The following is an 18,188-nucleotide window of genomic DNA, read 5'->3' on the forward strand; positions in this document are numbered from 1 at the left end:
GTAAAAGGCCAGTGTGCCTAGTTTGTGTGGATGCGCTTGCGGTGATGAAAAATAATCTCTAGCGTCATTACACCACGAGACATGCCGAACTGCACGAGCTGAAAGGACGAGTGCGTTTGGATAAAGTTAACTCTCTTCAGCAGAGTTTGGCCCAACAAGCAGCTCTCTGCAGAGCGTAACAAACATGGACAGATAGAGAGGTAGACCACCACACCAAGAACAGACTGTTCCACCACTGCTGTGCAATACTCACTTTATTTTCTATCAACCTCTTGGTACTTATATTATTTTTTATTCTATTTAATTATTGAGTACTGCCTTTTTACTTCATATGTTCTTTTGCTGTGACAGGATACATTTCCCCGTTGTGGGACTAATAAAGGATTTCTGATTTCTGATAAAACAGAAAGATACATGGATAAAAAAGTTGCTTTTTTGCACAGCATAAAAGAAAAGTGAAATTAATGGGCTGCGTCTTAAACAAATGTCCAGAGGTTATGAACCCTAACCCTTGAAGGATGTTGTAAAAAATAAGATTGCCCTTGATAGGAAAAAGGTTCCCCACCCCTGCCCTAAAGCAAAGCTTTGACCTACGTTTAGTAAAAGCAGAACAAAGAACGTGTAACTAAGTAATTTAATTCTGACAAAAGAAAATATTATACCTTCGTCAAGCACAAGTTTCCCTTCTGTTGACATGGCGAGGATGAGTTCTCATTCGGACTCATCTACTCCCAGTCAGACGATAGCCTCTTCTCTGACGCGTAGGTCAGCACAGGTTCAACCTGCACACACCCACACACACAGAACGAGATGGTCATGTGTTCCAAGCTCACATACAACTGAAAGAGTACCAACAAACCTATAATGCCAGTCAGGATGAGTAGGCTTGATGCAGCCTCGCAGGCCATGCTAAACCAGAGTGCTGCTCTACCCCAAGAACCACAGGAATGTAGAAACCTAGAATAAGCACTGTTGAGAGGATGTTCATTTTTTATCTCAGATTCAGCTCCAGCGCCACCCGTTGCAGGACAGTTCACCATGTTGACGTGTGAGACAAACGTGAAAGGGGCTGATGAGGGCTTCGTTGGAGAGGATGAACACACCAGCAAAGAGCACCAGAGAGGTTAACATCCGAATGAAGATGAGCAGGAGAAACATGGAAATCCAAAAAGAGAGCCATGTGGGTCTCCTCACAGAAAGAACAGCCATAACTGAAGCCGCCTCATGTCCCCTGACCTGAAGATTACTATTCATGTTGACACAAGTCATTACAAACACTTCATCATTTGGAAAAACAATCATAAGAGTGGGGCTTATTAGTATATCGATAAAAAGATATATCATTTCAATTTGTCTGCATGAACTTAATCCATTATCGTCTGAGTGAGCTTCAAGAATCAGCCTTGATTAGGACGTTTGTCAACTTCTAAGAATAACACACTTAAATGTGTCACTGATTTAATGTTTAACCCACAGTAGGTCAACTGATCAGCTTCCTTATCACGGCAACGTTGTCAACACTGTAACCACTTAACTTCCATTAAAGTATGTCAGTTGAAGCTCTAGTAGTGATCATTTTGAAACATGATCTAATGGTGATCACTTTGAAACATTTTATAGTGGGGACCAGTTTGAAACTCATGTTGATCATTTTGAAAGTCATGTTGATCATTTTGATCATTTTGAAACTTATGTTGATCATTTTGAACTCATGTTGATCATTTTGAAACTTATGTTGATCATTTTGAAACTCATGTTGATCATTTTGAAACTTATGTTGATCATTTTGAAACATGATCTAATGGTGATCACTTTGAAACATTTTATAGTGGGGATCACTTTAAAACATGAGGTCTAACTGGTTTGTCAAGAAAAAAACACTGATTCATATCTGGATATTAAGTTTCTTTGAGGAAAGACAAATAAGGAGTTGATCTTTTTGTTGTTTCCTTACGTTTGTTGAAGTCAATCTGGCTCGGAAAGTGTAGTGGCCTGTGGTTGGTGTACGGCTCGCGCATTGACTGTGGACGCGCACGGTGAGTCTACTTCTCTGGTGCGCGCTTCGACAGACAGTTTGACGTGAGGACTTCTCCAAGTAGGTAGTACGAGATCATCTGCAACTTTATCTACTTTTACTGCAACGCAAAAATACTCAAAAGGTTGGTTACCATTTCTAGCTTCACGTTATAACCGGAGCTGTTTTTACTTCTGTACATTTCTGATGTATTTTAAGTTTGTTGAGCACGAGAGGGAGGCGGGGTCCGTCTGCAAAGGTTTCTTTGTTCGTTTTGTTTTGACCAACAATTAATGGCAATTAGCGCTCTGATGTTGTTTGTGTTTATCATAATTATAATCGGGATAATTGTCACGTCATGTCATGTCATTATATTACATATTAAAACAATTTGAACCGCATGTGCTAATGCGAATTCCTGGTTCTGATTCGCTGCACAACTGGATCAAGGTGTGGTTGTTTTACTAAATAATCAGAAAATGCAAAGAAAGGGAAATGTTGAACTATAATTTTCCTGACATGCAGGCTACTAAGTGATACACATTTGGCAAACGTTTTCAATGCGTGTCTAAACGTGTCCAGATTTGGTTTGTACTGGAGTTAAGATGTGAGCGGTGGTATGCAGTGCAAAGAAGGCAATACCGAAATAATAAAACAAACAAATGCTTATAAATGTCCTTGACTACTTTAGAAACATTCCCAATACACAATCGCTTTGATCCCTATACGCTATATAGTACATGCTGTACATGATGTACATGCAGCACGGGAAGGGGACGAGAACACAATGTACCATAACGCGCTCACTGGGATATTTTTTTGCTCAACCAGTTTAGTAAAGCCTGACCGATAAAAGCAAGTTTCTCTTATTACTTGTTGTGTTTTTTGTTACCTTGATCAAATGCATATTCATGAATTTGGAAGAAAAGCCCCCAACTTATAATGCAATGCCAGCAACAGGAATATTATATAATATAGAGCTAAATAAATGTTTTTCTTTACATTGTGTAACTATTTAGGAAATTGAATTTGACATTTCATTATTTTAAGTAATTTTATTTAAATTTTTAAACTCCATATAGGTTCATCATGGGAGTCCGGTTTAGCAAAGGGAGAGAAGCTGCCACAGAACAGAAGACTGCAGCGGAGCCAGCAGCTGAGCCAGCAGCTACACCGCCAGCAGAAGACTGTGGGATAACACAGGTTCAGGAGGCCATTAAGACCGAGATTCTGGATGTGGTGAAGGAGGAACCAGCAATGCAATGTCCCTCTCTTCCTACTAAAGAATGTGTGATGGATACTCCTGCAGCCTCAGACCCACTAACTGATGCTGAACCAGAGCCTGTGGCAAAGGAAACCCCAGCTCCAGTCCAACCTGAGCCTTTGGTCTCAGTCAGCGAACCATCAGAACCTGTTGCAGAACCTGTTGCTGAAGCTCAGCTTGCTCCAGAACCAGCACCAGAGGCAGTTCCCGCACCAGAGGCAGTTCCCGAACCAGAAGTAATTCCCGCACTAGAGCCAGTTCCCGAACCAGAGGCATTCCCTGAACCTATCTCAGAGTCTTTACCAACCCCAGCTGATGCTCTGGAGCTGCTTAGCCAAGAGTCGCTCCCTGAGCCAATGATTTCTTCCCTGCCTTTGATTGGCCTGGGTGCCCCTGATGTAACTCCCCAACTTATTGACATTTCTCCAATCACCGCCTCAGTCAATGCAGACGAGCCCTCAGACGTCCCTGTGATCGAGGAATGCCCAGAGAGTGTTGAGGTTTCTGTGATTCCCGCATGTGAGCCTGAAATGAGTGAGGAAACATCAGAGTCTCTGGAAAAGTTGATGGAGGTGGAGGCTGCAGCAAATTTGGAGCAGCTTGTGAGTGATGCCAACGAGGAAAGTGTTTGTGGACTGCTGAAGAACTTGGACCTGAAAGGAAATGAGCTTGTAGATGACCTCATTCCCATCGACGTCAAGATCCCTGATGACATGGGCACTTCCACTGAGCTGATGTGAAACCATGGAAGAGGATTCATAAAATAAGTGAATGAATACTTTTCTGTGAAACTTTCTTAACCCCTTAGATGAATTCTGAAAGAATCACAGATGCAATGTTTTTTTCTAACCTAAGTGGCCTAATAAAGGCGAACAGTTATAATTCTCTTTCTAAATGAACCAAATGTGCCAAAAGACAAAAAGGTATATTTGTGGGGCTTTAACAGCACGGGGGTTATGAGTGTACTTGAGTATATTGCTGGACAACAGAGATCTTCCTCTATGCAAATCCACTAAGCAAGATTAAATGAATTTCATTAAAGGTCCAGTGTGTACGATTTAGGGGGATCTATTAGCAGACGTAATATAATAATCCTAACCATGTTTTCATTCGTACATAATCAACTAAAACTATGATTTGTTGAGTTTTCGTTGGCTTAGCATGCTCCTCTTCGGAGTCCACCATGTTGCACCACCATTTTTCTACAGTAGCTCAGAATGGACGAACCAAAATCTGGCCGTAGAGAGGGCCCTTTACATTTTTTCATTACATGAAGGCAACTGGAGATGGATATGGAGGTGTAGGCTGAGTTGGTATTCAGTTGGTTTGTAATCACTCACTGCTAGATGCCACTAAAACATTACACACTGGACCTTTTTAAAGATAAACGGAAGCCATTGCTATATAACAACGCCCTACAGAAAAAGGTTGAAGCGAAGAATTTTAATGTTGATTGAGTTCAAAGTGAAAAGCGACCGCTTCTTGAGGTGGATCTGCGAGTCTACAGCACTCCATGGGTGAATGCAAAACGACAGGCAAGGGACAGTAGCAATTCAACCAAAGATGGAGACAGTATATGCATAACGCTATATAGCCAGATAAGAGTGTCAAACATTTATGCCTTAACATAGTCATGTTTGGACTTTAATAATCCATATCCTTATTGTATTTTCAACACAATGGGATTCTTTAACCCAAGTAGTTGCTTGCTTGTAAAAATAAATAAAAATATTATTCATGTGTTATGGTCATGGTCCCTGATATTTTATTTTTATTTTTTAACTAGAAGAAATGTTATGTTATGTTGAAGGTTTTGGGAATGGAAATTAGGAAAACACTAGTGATTTAAGATGAAGGCGAGTTGGCGTTCTACTTAAAAATGCATTATCTGGGAGCCACATAAGCTACAGTAGCTGTAGCTCGTCCCATCATTTTGAATGTGGAATGTGTCTTGGCTGGCCTAGAGAACATGGAGAACATGGATTTGTTAAATGCACGTATTGAAACAATTGGAGCTTTCTCCATTTTATAGAGCATGTTTTGTAACACACCACTACATGTATAGGACACAGTGTACATATGGAAATGAAACTCCAGCCAACACAGCACAGATCATGTAAGAGACACAGAGCCTCCTCACAATCTTTTGGGATAGAGGACGAAAGAGGAGGGAGGGGAATGGGAGTGGGGGACGGGGGTGTAGACGAAGCCACATTCTTTCCAGAGGAAGGAGGTTTTCGGGGGGCCTGGGTCAAAAGTCTTCAGTGTGACTGCATTTCAGTCCATGAGAAATCTGCTTCTTGCATGCTTCTCCCACCACACTACCCCTGCCCTCACTGCATTGCTATCCCAACATCTTGACAAAGTAGTCAGTGGATTGGTATGAGAGGCCACATTTTACTGCCTAAAAATGAAACTTGGAAAAATAACTTGATTTTGCCTAAGACCTAATGAGAGAAGGCCTACACTGCGATGTCATCAAGATAACCAACATAAAGCTTCTCCATTTATATGTTAATAATAATTATCAGAAAATAATTGTGCACCACTTATGTATTCTCCAGTTTCACAATTAATAATCCATACTTGTATTAGGTCCCACTCACAATAAGCACGTGTCTTGTCCAACCACACCTAAGGATTAATGGCCTACGCCTCAGGTCATGGCAACCGGGTAAGTCCCATGGTTTTGGCAACACACTGATGAGTCCCAGCGGAGAGGGAGAGGCACTCTTCAGACACTGATCTCAGTAAAGCTAGTCTTTAGTAGACCAAGCTGTTTCTTGATGCACACTGAGAATAGATAAACACCCTGATTTGCACTATTTGTGATTCCTGTCATACCAGAGGCTTTCAGCTCAATAAACAAAAGTGCTGGACTTGAGTTCCCCTCTCCTTGTTGATTTCCTGCCTCGCTTTGGACTCCAATGGCCAAAGAACAAAGAACAAAAAAAAAAAGGAATTTGGTATTTGCTCTTGTGACACCACATGTCAAAGAAGTAACGCAGATAATATTCCAAGAGTCCAAGCTGAACAGGAAGTATTGTTTTCTCTCCATTATTCTTTGGTTTGCCTTAAGTATCTTCTTATTAGAAATATGACCAAAAAAACAATGTATGTATGTACAACCAAAGTAATGGTGCACTACACAACTGACTTCAGAGTAACTGCACATCCAAACTGTTTTGTATTAAAAAAACTAACTTTATTTGCTTCGTTGAAAAATTAAGCTCCAATATTATCCAACAGGTAAACAGCAAGCTGACCTGGCCTAGTTATGACACAGCATTGTTATTCATGTTTGCCAGTGTGTTTAGGGCTGAGTCTTTTTCCTGCCACAACTCATCAACTCGCTGAGATGTTGCAATTAAATCTGGGACACTTACATGTGGCAACACGGTGGTGGTGATTTATTAATAGGTGGTGCTACAACAAAACAAGGATTTAAAAATGGCCCTTCCTCACAACTAATTCACTCAAAATCTGGCACAAGTCATCCTTACAAAAGAATCCCTGATATGCTGAAATGACACTTTGTAAGTATGTTGTTAATAGTGCAGCTACATTTTTTTAATTAAAAAAGTCAATGAAAGTGTGTTTGGATCGATCAAATATGGAAGAGTATTTGACTGAAAACACGGATACATGTAAGAATCTCAAACACTTGTTTTAATGATTTAACATACAGTATAACAAACGTATATAATTAACAATACGTGTCAAAGCACTGAACATGCTGCAAAAACTATTTTAAAACAGTGCAAACCATATACAATCTTTATAAATACTGAAAGTACTAAATATATAAGTATATGAAGGAAATGCTTCTTTGGATTTCTTTCCAAACAATACAATGTGAAGAGAATCAAAGCTATTCGTAACAGGGGGCCATTATTATGGGCTGGCTCAGGATCTCAGGATCAGAATTCTGCAGGCGAAGAAACAATCAGGCAGTTAATCTGAATGCAATTTGACATTTATGATGACAAATATCCAATGTCTTGCCTCAAGGATATTTTCTCTTGTTACCATTAGCCGCCTGTATTTCTTGGCCAGGTCAACATTGGTGCGTCCAGGTTGGAAGGGGTGTGCCCACAAGATGGAGTTCCATGAGCAGCCGTAAGTCTTTACTCCACACAGTAAGTAACGCAGCTCCTCACTGCTGAAGTTGTTCCTCTTCCTTCTCTTTGAATAATAATAATAATAATAATAATAATAATAATAATAATAATAGGGCAGAATAGGCTAAACTTTGAGTAAAGATCAGACTGTATGTCAGATGGAAAGGAGAGTGAGGAATATGGGAACAATATGTCTGGATGTACACTTGACATCATTCAGTACAACACCTGTGCCTCTTAAGTCACCTGTTAATGCCTTCTCCACCGACACATGGGCGAGTTACTTCGGCTCTACTTTATTTTCAGTTTGTTTTTCCTGTTTGAAATCATCTGCTTAAGATGTCAGTGTGGCTAATGCTAATAGAACATTCTGGTGGTTTTGCACATTTCAGTTAATTCTCCACACATTGCATAGATTAATCCCAGTCATTCTGCAACGCATGTTGTACTATTTAAATTGATTTCCCAACCTTCATTAGTTTCAACTTGTTTCAGTACCGTATGAAAAGCAAGTTGTTCATACTTGACATTTGATGTTGTGTAATTTCTATTTCCGTCAAAGTTACAGTATAAGTGCATGATACTGCGGTCACAACAACAGTTTTGAAAGTCCTTCTGTTGGTTTGTTCAAGGAGGCTCTGCGTTTTAAGACTCTTCTACTGACTATCAACTTAGAATTTCCTATTGCACTAAAATGGCATCTAATGCTGACAATTTATTTTCCAGTTTGGTAAAATACAGACATATGTTCAAACATATTTTCCTGCTTTGTGGTGTGGATTAGGTTTCACTTTAAATCAGTTTTGCATCTCAGTAGTTTTTGCAGTGTGCAGGCAATGATATAAGAAAGGGTTGGAGCCAAAGGATTCTCAGGAATTGGGCAATCTGAAACTGCTTCTAATGTTGGACAGCATACAATCATATCATTAAAAGGTTGTTGGAAAACCTTGCAGGCCATATACATATCAATAAATACATTTCTGATGGAAAATATTCTTTTAAACTCTTACAGTGGAAGAGTGATCTGTGCTAGTTCTCAGCTCATCAAGGGGGCGATTTCCACTATTATTTCCTCCTCTTCTCTCTGTATTTGAAACAGAACAGTTTATGTTTGTGTGTGTGTGTGTGTGTGTGTGTGTGTGTGTGTGTGTGTGTGTGTGTGTGTGTGTGTGTGTGTGTGTGTGTGTGTGTGTGTGTGTGTGTGTGTGTGTGTGTGTGTGTGTGAGAGTGAGTGTGAAAAATACTAAGGAAGCCAGGTTCACACAGTCTTTTGTAGTAACTTGTTCTGTCACAACACATCGACTCTGTAATATACAGATAGACAATGTCTCTCAGCTCCTCATTAGAGCCATTGTACAACACAAGTCATGACTAATACAGCTGCCGTACGAACAACAAGACAGGTGGAGAAGAATGACTTGTGAAGGAAGAGAAGGCAAGATAATAGAATAAAAAGAGGGCACAATTAAGAAAGAAAAAAGAGAAGGGTATAAAAACAGCTTTACTGGAAAGATGAGATAAGGGAATGAAAAGGAGGACTGTGCAGTGGAAGACCACACTGTTCTCAGTGAGCACTCACACTAAGTGAAGATTGGAAAATGCATTAGGCTGAGACAAATGAAGATACAGTAAATCTCAGCATGACAGGGCAGAAAGACTGCATTACACACCCCTGTCTCCGCACCCATGTTGCAACACTGCAGCAATTTTTCAGGCTACAGGAAGTCTGACTAAAAGCATGAGAATTAGAGAGTGGAAAGCAGGAGAACAAAGATACATAGCCACAGAATATATGAATATATACTTATAATAGTGAAATGTGTAATGCAACTACAGAACATGTAAAATCATAATATGGAACAGACTAAAATGCCCTTCAACATCATGTCACTGGCTTATTACAAAAGCATCCGAACACAGAACACACCCTTTCAGTCTGTCTCACACACACACACACACACACACACACACACACACACACACACACACACACACACACACACACACACACACACACACACACACAGTGTGTTACACAGAGTGTGAAACAGCTTAATACAGTTGTGGTGCTCTGAACCAGCTCTAGCCTGCCCTGTGAGAACACTGGCTGCAGTTCAACATTCCTTCTGCTCTTTGGTTTGTTAGCTGCCAAGAACACACTGCAGAGACAGCTCCCACCACAGGCTCTCAATCATAACATTCACACACACTTAAAATGTATCTGCTATAAAAAAAAAAACATATCTGATAGCATATATCTTACCTTCAGGAAGATGAGACCTTTTTAGGGGAATCAAGGTTGGACCTGAGAAGAGGAGTGAGGAGGTGATGTTAAATGTGACAAATATTAAGGACAACAATAAATGATATGCCGCTGTGATTATATTACATGCATACCGGTCTTGTTATAAAAGGTCACTGTCTCCTTTTTAGCTCCTCTGCTCAGTGGAGTCAAAGTGATGCCTATGATGGAAGAATACACCCAAATGATACACCTACAGAATAACATGTCAAAATGTGCTTGATCATTTATTGTTGATTTGTTGGATGGAGATAGGCTCATTTCCTACAGCCCTTAAACATACATGTGTTTAAAAGGTATATAAAATCCACTTGCTACATAATTCTCACCATGCTGCTTCTTCCAGTAGTGTTCTGGCAGCGAGCTCTTGCCTTTCGCTGCTCCTCTACGTATGGGAGTCAGGCAGACCTCTTTTAAAAAGGGAATATAACTTTTATAGCAGTAGTTAAAGACAATAATGTGTGTTTTGTATGGAAGATATTAAAGTAGCAGTTTTGAAGTTATGGACAAGGGGGAACAAAAAGTGTATTGCACCATATAAATAGGTTGGAACAACAGCCCGATGAACGAGGGGTGTTTACTGTCTTCTCTCATATTTAATCAACTCCAGAACGGATCTCATGTATTCATTAAGTAAAGTTTGTACATTCATCTTGACTGAGGTAATGCACTATGGCAGGGGTCGGGAACCTATGGCTCGCGAGCCATATATGGCTCTTTTGATGACGCGATATGGCTCGCAGACAATTTCTGAGCTGACATTTTTTAACATGATTAACAAGTAATAAACAATTATATTGTGTCATTTTAAAGTAAAACATTTAGCAGAGGATTTGTTTTTAGTTCTCCCCTCTCCTTTCCTCCGCTCTGTCTCTGACTGCACAGCGCACACACTTACACACGTGTGTGTGTGTGCGTGTGTGTGTGTGTGTGTAGGGGGCGGAGCCCTGCCCTTCCCGAAACAGCTGAGGAGAAACTACGCAAAGCAAGCAGTAGACCGGGGGGGTCAAACTCATTCACAGAGAGGGCCAACATTAAAAACTGGGACTACGTCGAGGGCCAAACACGGTCCACATTTATTGAACAGGGTACACATAAAGTGCAAAAAGATATGGAACATATTTAAGTCAACTGCAGACGGGTTGCTGAGCAGTTCAATTAAAATATCTGAGCAGCAAAGTCGGCAAATGCTCTCAGTGCATCAGCAGAATGCTGTCGGGAACACAGCGGTGGAGATGGTTGTCAGTGTTTGGAAACACGTAGTGACCAAAGTTTCCTTCTGCATCAGAGTCTCCCACAGGCAGCTCGTCATGATACATGTCCGTGATCACAAGGCCCTGAAGCTGCAGGTTTAACAGTGAGATGCTTCGTTATGTCCCACAAACAGGCCAGCTCACATCGTCCCAGAGATCTGTGGTGTGTTTCCCTTTGCTTTCCAAAAACTTTCATTTCATTCACACATTTAGATTCTTCCTCAAATATCTTTTCCCGTGGTTGTGCCATGCATTGATGCAATTACCAAACCCGGAGGGCCAGGTATGACAGACATATGATATTTTCTCGCGGGCCGGATAATAATAATAATAATAATAATAATAATAATAATAATAATAATAATAATAATAATAAATTGTATTTGTAAAGCGCCTTTCAAAGCTAAAAGCAATCTCAAGGCGCTAAAATGCAGGACAACAACAAAAACAACACCAACAACAACAGACATAAGAGGTTAAATAGGTCATAATTGCCTTGAGTTTGACACCCGTGCAGTAAACACTGAAATATGAGATAAATAACGTAAGCGTTTAGTTTATTTAATAAAAGAGCACGTGTTCAATGCAACACTGATACCGCTATTAGTACTCGGAGACGTGTTATTCTTAAAAAAATGCATGCATAAAGTTGCGTTCAAATTTATTAAATATATGGCTCTCAAGGAAATACATAAACAAATATTTGGCTTTTATGGCTCTCCCAGCCAAAAAGGTTCCCGACCCCTGCACTATGGTGACGTTCAGAGATGTTTCTGGTCTACATATAAGAGTTTGTCACAATACCCATAATTCAGTGCACCTGTTATGTAGCATATATTAAGGGGCAAAGTCTGAAATGTAGCCCACGCCCCGGTTTTAATATCTGTATTATATGTTCCTCCCAAATGCAGTAATATTCAGCCCATGTTGCAGTAGCCAGTTAGCCAATGCTAGCCTCACCAGGTTATAGTAAGTAGGGTAACAAAATGTAGAACTTAAAATGTCAAAGAGCTGCCAAAACAAAACTCAGTAGAACATGCACACACACCCACACCCACACACACACACACACACACACACACACACACACACACACACACACACACTCCCGCCTTGTAATTACAATGTTAAAAGGTTCAGTTATCTGTCATTTTACAATACAGGATTGCACAATGAAATGTAAGTTATATCTCCTTCATGCAACACAATATACATTGTATTATTATTGTATCATTGTGAGCACCCAAGGGGAAATGATGTGGGGTAAACATAATGGAAGATAACATTGAGCTTCAGCTGTGAGGAGAAATCTGTGTCCCATCCTATATTTAACTTTGATACAAAGTGCATAATATCACACTTCCCTGTGAACTGTCTGTCTGACATACAACAACGTTCTAACCATGGCAATTGCAAAGTGACTAAGGCACTCTGTCCGTGAGCAACCGGACTTGAATTTCTCTTACCGCTCCGATTTCTCCAGCTTCTTTGTGACTCTGCAGTTGAAAGTCTCTCAGAGTCTGAGTCTGTCTGCTCCACAGTTTTGTCTTGGTACTCTCTCCTGAAGAGAAGCTCGCAGTGACGAGTCCTGAAGCGCTCTGTGGCCTCCCGGAGAACCGTGTGCATCTCGCAGCTGTGGTGGCAGAAGCTTTGGAGAGACGCAAAAGTGCGACTGGTCACCTTCTCAAAAGGTAGCACACAACCTAAAGGACAGAAGGAACAGAGATGCAAGACATTCAACTGAATGATCCCTTAAAGTTTAGAAGTATAAATGCAATGACTATTATTTGTGTGGACTTATTACACCCAAGTGTCCAAATGAAGCCTGGACATGTAGAGGACAAAGAAACACAAATTGTGCTTAACATAACACATTATACTGACACAGAAAATACAGTATAATAATGGCTGACCCATAAAATATGCTAGCTACAACTATAAATAACCATTTGTTGATACAAGATAAAAAAAAACATTTCAGTGAGCGGCAGCATCATGTTCCTCTACCTGCACACCGGACAGGAAAGAGTGGGCGTTCCTCCACTGGGATTTCCCCCACCTTACTCGTTTCCTGGTCCTGCAACTCTTAACATAAAACATACTACTTGAAAAATATTATATTAGAACATATGAGAAACTACAAATCTACTGAAAGTAAAAATGAAAGCAAAGAAGAAGTTAAAATGTGTTAAAGGCATGATGCTGTGACTCTTACCTTCTTTATCGGTACATTTAATTTCTTTTGGTACACTGTGCCTCACTGGTGGAGGGGTCTTAAACAACTGACTAATCAAAAACAGAAGAAAAAGTCATTATGAAATCATTTCATTTTAGTGTTCTCATAAAGAAGAAATCAACAGTGAGGAATTCTACTGACTTGTCTGCTGTATGCAGCTCTCTGCCTCCCTCTAGTGACTGCAGATGGGAAGACATCAGGGCTCCGGTAGCCTTGTACATTGAACGCTTCACATCCCCTCCACTGGTTTTAGTATTCTCTTCCTGCATACTGAAATTGGAGCTCATGTGCTTCACTTCACTGTCATTCTTATTCTTGATCATGTTTCTGACAGTATGAAGTTTAATGTTGTCGTCACGCCCTGCTTCTACATGCATAAGAGTGCTTTTCTGTATATGTGCTGTGGGAATGGTTTGAACGCTTTCCTTTTGCTGCAGGGGCAGGAAGTAAGGCTGAAGGCAGAGACGGTTGGCCAAGCCCTTTGGTTGAAGTTAATGGGTCTGTGTGTTCCTGCTCATCCTCAGCCTCCTAAAGATGGACATAAGCACACATAATTAGTCACCACGCCACATGCTGATTGTATGCTGGCTATGTGTGTACATTTATATCTGACCTTTGCTGGTTTCTTCTCTAGCAGGTCAATCCTGCGCAGCAACTCTCTGGCTGAGTTCCTGAAGCCTTCCGTGCTTGTAAAAGGGTCCACATTTTTACCCTCCCCCCGTCTCTCTATCAGATCAGGCTCTCCCAAGGACATGGCTTTACAGACAAAGACAAACAAGTCTTTAATACTCCATATTCTACATTTTACCCGTATATTCTTCAATCACTTGTTCTATTTATTCATTTAATCTCACATTCACAAGAGTAGAAATACATCTACAGAACTAATTTAAGTAGGCTTGAGTTAGGTGAAGGAAATGCAAACATTGCTTTAACACGTACATTCCACACAGAAAGAGTCTTTACTGCAACAGTGCTACACTGACCCACCCTGGCCCCCTGATGGCTTTCATTAATGTTTTCCACTTTCTCTTCTATATATATATATATATATATATATATATATATATATATATATATATATATATCTGTACTGAAAGACAGACAGCTCATTTGTAATGTTTCAAAAGTAAAACTCACACTTGCCCATTATACAAGTACATGTAGGAAGAAAGTGAGTTTTTAGCAATAGTGCAAATAAAGCACCTGTATTACTTGCTGAGTAAGTGTGAAATAACCATGTCAGAGTGACTTTGAACCCACGATGATGACTTACTGGCCTGTTTACAGGTCTGCAATATGAATGTAGCAGCCTTCCTAACCTCCTCACTTGTATCCTCTGTGAGTAGGGTTATGATAAGGGGCAGGCCTCCGCACTGCACCAACTGAAACTGGTGCTCCTCTATAGACAGGGAAAAACACACTTGTGAAAAAGACATGGATAGAATAAATACTTAAGTTGTATTCAGTGGGTGATATTCTCTAAAGTGTTTGAAATATATAGTGGAAGCACACTCCAACATTAGCAGAACATATTAGACACAAACAGCACAACACTGAGCAGTGTTACCAGAGGCCTCAGTGCAGTGGCCCATGGTTAATAACACAGAGACCCTGTCCTCGGGGTCCAGGTGTGGGCTAGCCAGCAGGGAGAAGAGGTGGGACACCACGCCATACTGAGCCAGACCTGAAGCCAGAGAAGCTACAGTGCAAAGAATAGATTGTGAATGCAGAATGAGACTTTTTTTGTTGTTTAAGCAAACTGTTAAGGGGTATGTGTGTGTGTGTGTATGTATGTGTGTGTGTATGTATGCATGTGTGTATGTGTGTATGTATGTATGTATGTATGTATGCGTGTGTGTATGTATGCATGCGTGTGTGTATGTGTGTATGCATGTATGTATGTATGCATGTATGTATGTATGTATGTATGTATGTATGTATGCATGTATGTATGTATGTATGTATGTATGTATGTATGTATGTATGTATGTATGTATGCATGCATGCATGCATGTATGTATGTATGTATGTATGTATGTATGTATGTATGTATGATACGCACAGTTTTCTGTGATGCAAGCTGACAGGGTCTTGGATATAGTGACAGAAAGCTGGCAAGACAACAAGCTTGTATCTGCCACAGAAGCTAGACGAAGCAGTGCAAGAGTGAGAGTATCCAGACCCCCGGAGGCAGAAAAACTCTCCTGAACACAAGCTGCAAAAACAATAAGTGATGCACATTTAATGTTTTGCATTTTAGTGTCAATCTTTACATAAACATCAGCCCTTTCACTTACAGTTGTTGGCAACGGTCATTGCTATGAAGGAACAAATGGGTTGAAAAATCTCAGTGCGTGGCAGAGCAATCTGCTGAAGCCAGACTTTTATTAAGGGAAAGGCTGCGACACAAATACGCTGAGCCTCCTCTGGAAGACAAAAGACACAACTTACTCCAGATATAAACTTAATGTTTTATCTCATGGCTTTGACCTGAAAGCAGTGTAGGAAATCAAAAAACAAACATTTGGGGGGCTACCTTTGCCCCACTGTTTAAAAAATTGAGTCATTTACAAAATGTTGGGGACCCTTTTAACTAAATAGTAATATTTGCTGTTTTTAATGTGAAATGAGTCTAGATTGAAATACATACAGTAATGACGATTGAGTGAATAATAATTATTAGTAAATAAAAAGCACACTATTGCTGTTCCAAAGAAAGGTGTGCGATCATCTGTATGTGTATAGTATGTGAGAAAATGCAGAAGACAGTTTAAACTATTTAGGCTTTATTTAGCTCCTAATAGCCTTTGTATATTTATAGTTTATAGATAGTTCTCCAAATAACTGCTGTTGAAACTGCTTTATTTCATCCCTAAATTTAGCCCTGCTGATGTTTTGAGCATGGATGAATGATGGTTTTAAGGGGCATTCTGAGAGTTCTTGGGGCATTATTGCCCTTTGCCCCCCCCCCCCCCCCAAATACACAGCTGACATTACCATTCTGAGGGTTGTTGATACATCCACAGAGAGCACTGGACACAGATACCCAAAGTTGGTAGGTTTGAGTAGCATTAGCTGCTCTGAAAGTAGCCTCTGTGGAGAGAGGGGAAGTCGTCCTGCAAAATGGTATACTATTAAACTTACATGTAAGTGCCAATATGATTGGGTTTTTTAAATTACATTTTCGGAATAACTATGTAAACTTGGTATGACTGATGTCTTATAGCTTATAAATATTAATACCTGAAGAGGTCCAGTAGAATATCCAGGCAGCCAGTAGTTTGGCCTAAAGTCTGTCCTGATTCTGCAATAGCACCAAGACACATGAGAGCTTCAAAAACTGCTGGACATTTTGTTCCATATATATGAAATTTCAAGAGCTTGAAACTAAACCAAAGAAAATGTGACAAAATAATGTGCACATAATAGGACAACCGATCCTGTAACTTCAAGTCAGTGTATCAGTTGAGGAGCTTTGATCTTACTGTTGTTGGCTACCAACACAGACAGCAAATACACAGACACTCTCTTCTGTGTCAGCGGGAGGTCTTCTTTCATCAAACAACCAGCAAGGTCTGCAAATGTCTCCTTTCTGCATAGAGAATTCTTGCAATACACTACCAGAAGGAAATATAAATAGTATATTATCAATATATGAAATTTTCATTTACTTTACAATGAATAGCACTTGAAAATACAACATTACACCAATACAGTGATATTATCCAAATATGCTTGTTGTAAAATACACATATGCTGTATCTCAATTCAGGATTACTGATGCCCACATTTTAAAACTAAATATATCATGACAGGGTGACAAAGCTATCCTATGTGTGTCCTTTGTAGCTTTTACTATCCTAAAAAATGTAAAAGATTAACCAAGTACGGTGTTGACCAGTATAATTTGTTCTTGCGCCCAAGTTCCCCAAAGATATTTACCACTTAGTCAGCTGTTTAAGGGCAACTTCCTGCCTGGACATTTTGAACATTACAAGACAGAAACCACCTTAATGCATCTATAGTCCCTAATGCATCTATAGTCCCTAATGCATCTATAGTCCATTGGTCCCTGTAAGGCTGGACTGTCTCATTTGTCTCATTTATCCTAGGCTTCAACTGCTGCAAAGGAGACAATTCTTTGGACTGCATCCTTCACAAGATGAGTCCCTGAATTAGGATTCAGCAACTATCACACACACATGCTCACCATTGGCCTCTGCTAACGTGCCAAGTGTAAAGAGTGCAGTCTCCTTAACATCTGAACGAACAATACTGGATTTGGAGAGGTTGTACACAAATGCCACACCTCCCATTTCTCTCAGCAGGTCCACATTATCCTCTGAAATAATGAACATTTAAAGTGAAACAGTGGAAGGTATCAGGTCAAGGAATGCATCACTGACTTAAATGATAAGAAATAGTAAACACAAATCTGACTGATGGCGCTGTAAGAGATGGTTAGTGTGTTTAGTAGATTGTTTAGAGGCAACGACATAGTATGTTTTTGTCATTAATTAATAACTATTGACTTACCTCTCTCTTCACAGATTGAGTGAATGGCGAGTAGTGCTTGTTTCTGCAAATCGGGACATTTCATCTGAAACTTCAGACACTCAAGCAGCAAACTGAGATCTGTCCTTATGGCTGAAAGCAGAACCACGAAATCAGCGAGACTACGTTAACCAGACAGACTTACATTTGAAAATGTAGAATGTTTCATTAGCTACGCCCATCTACAAATACATAAACAAAATGTGCAGATGTGGAGTTGGCATCAATATTACTTACTATTACGGTTGTTGCTGCAAACCCCTGTATTATCCATTTCCCTGTTTAAATGACTCAATGGTTGTAGGCCATTAACAACGGTTAAATTAAACCAAATACAACAACTATAACACCTCTTATTCCCCACGTCTAACGTTAGCCAATCTAGTGTTATTGTATGCTAACATTAAGAAATGCTATTTTCAGAACTCGCTAACTAGTTAA

The 18,188-nt window shown here is 40.0% G+C and overlaps 2 protein-coding genes across 2 annotated transcripts; one reads left to right on the top strand and one right to left on the bottom strand.

The window, feature by feature from the left end:
- Positions 1-2,006: 2,006 nt before the first annotated feature.
- On the top strand, positions 2,007-5,023 carry LOC115010272 (protein TsetseEP-like). The gene is made up of 2 exons (XM_029434815.1): positions 2,007-2,159; positions 3,097-5,023. Exon 2 carries the CDS (start codon positions 3,104-3,106, stop codon positions 4,016-4,018), a length of 915 nt encoding a protein of 304 aa, XP_029290675.1. The 5' UTR covers positions 2,007-2,159; positions 3,097-3,103; the 3' UTR covers positions 4,019-5,023.
- A 1,985-nt stretch (positions 5,024-7,008) lies between these two features.
- On the bottom strand, positions 7,009-18,142 carry terb1 (telomere repeat binding bouquet formation protein 1). Its single transcript, XM_029434272.1, is given in 22 exon segments — positions 7,009-7,206; positions 7,308-7,463; positions 8,410-8,483; positions 9,663-9,704; positions 9,797-9,862; positions 10,031-10,111; positions 12,421-12,657; positions 12,962-13,039; positions 13,170-13,240; positions 13,332-13,633; positions 13,635-13,718; positions 13,804-13,946; positions 14,467-14,592; positions 14,761-14,892; positions 15,256-15,408; positions 15,491-15,619; positions 16,191-16,309; positions 16,437-16,497; positions 16,679-16,810; positions 17,404-17,535; positions 17,730-17,840; positions 17,985-18,142. Coding segments are annotated over 22 exon segments (2,523 nt in total). The 5' UTR covers positions 18,022-18,142; the 3' UTR covers positions 7,009-7,149.
- Positions 18,143-18,188: the final 46 nt, after the last annotated feature.

This window comes from Cottoperca gobio, chromosome 6 (assembly GCF_900634415.1).
Source record: "Cottoperca gobio chromosome 6, fCotGob3.1, whole genome shotgun sequence".
In the NCBI taxonomy this organism is placed as follows: Eukaryota; Metazoa; Chordata; class Actinopteri; order Perciformes; family Bovichtidae; genus Cottoperca; species Cottoperca gobio.

Excerpts from the sequence above, each read along its gene's own strand:
- LOC115010272 (XM_029434815.1), top strand. The coding sequence starts at position 3,104 with ATGGGAGTCCGGTTTAGCAAAGGGAGAGAAGCTGCCACAGAACAGAAG.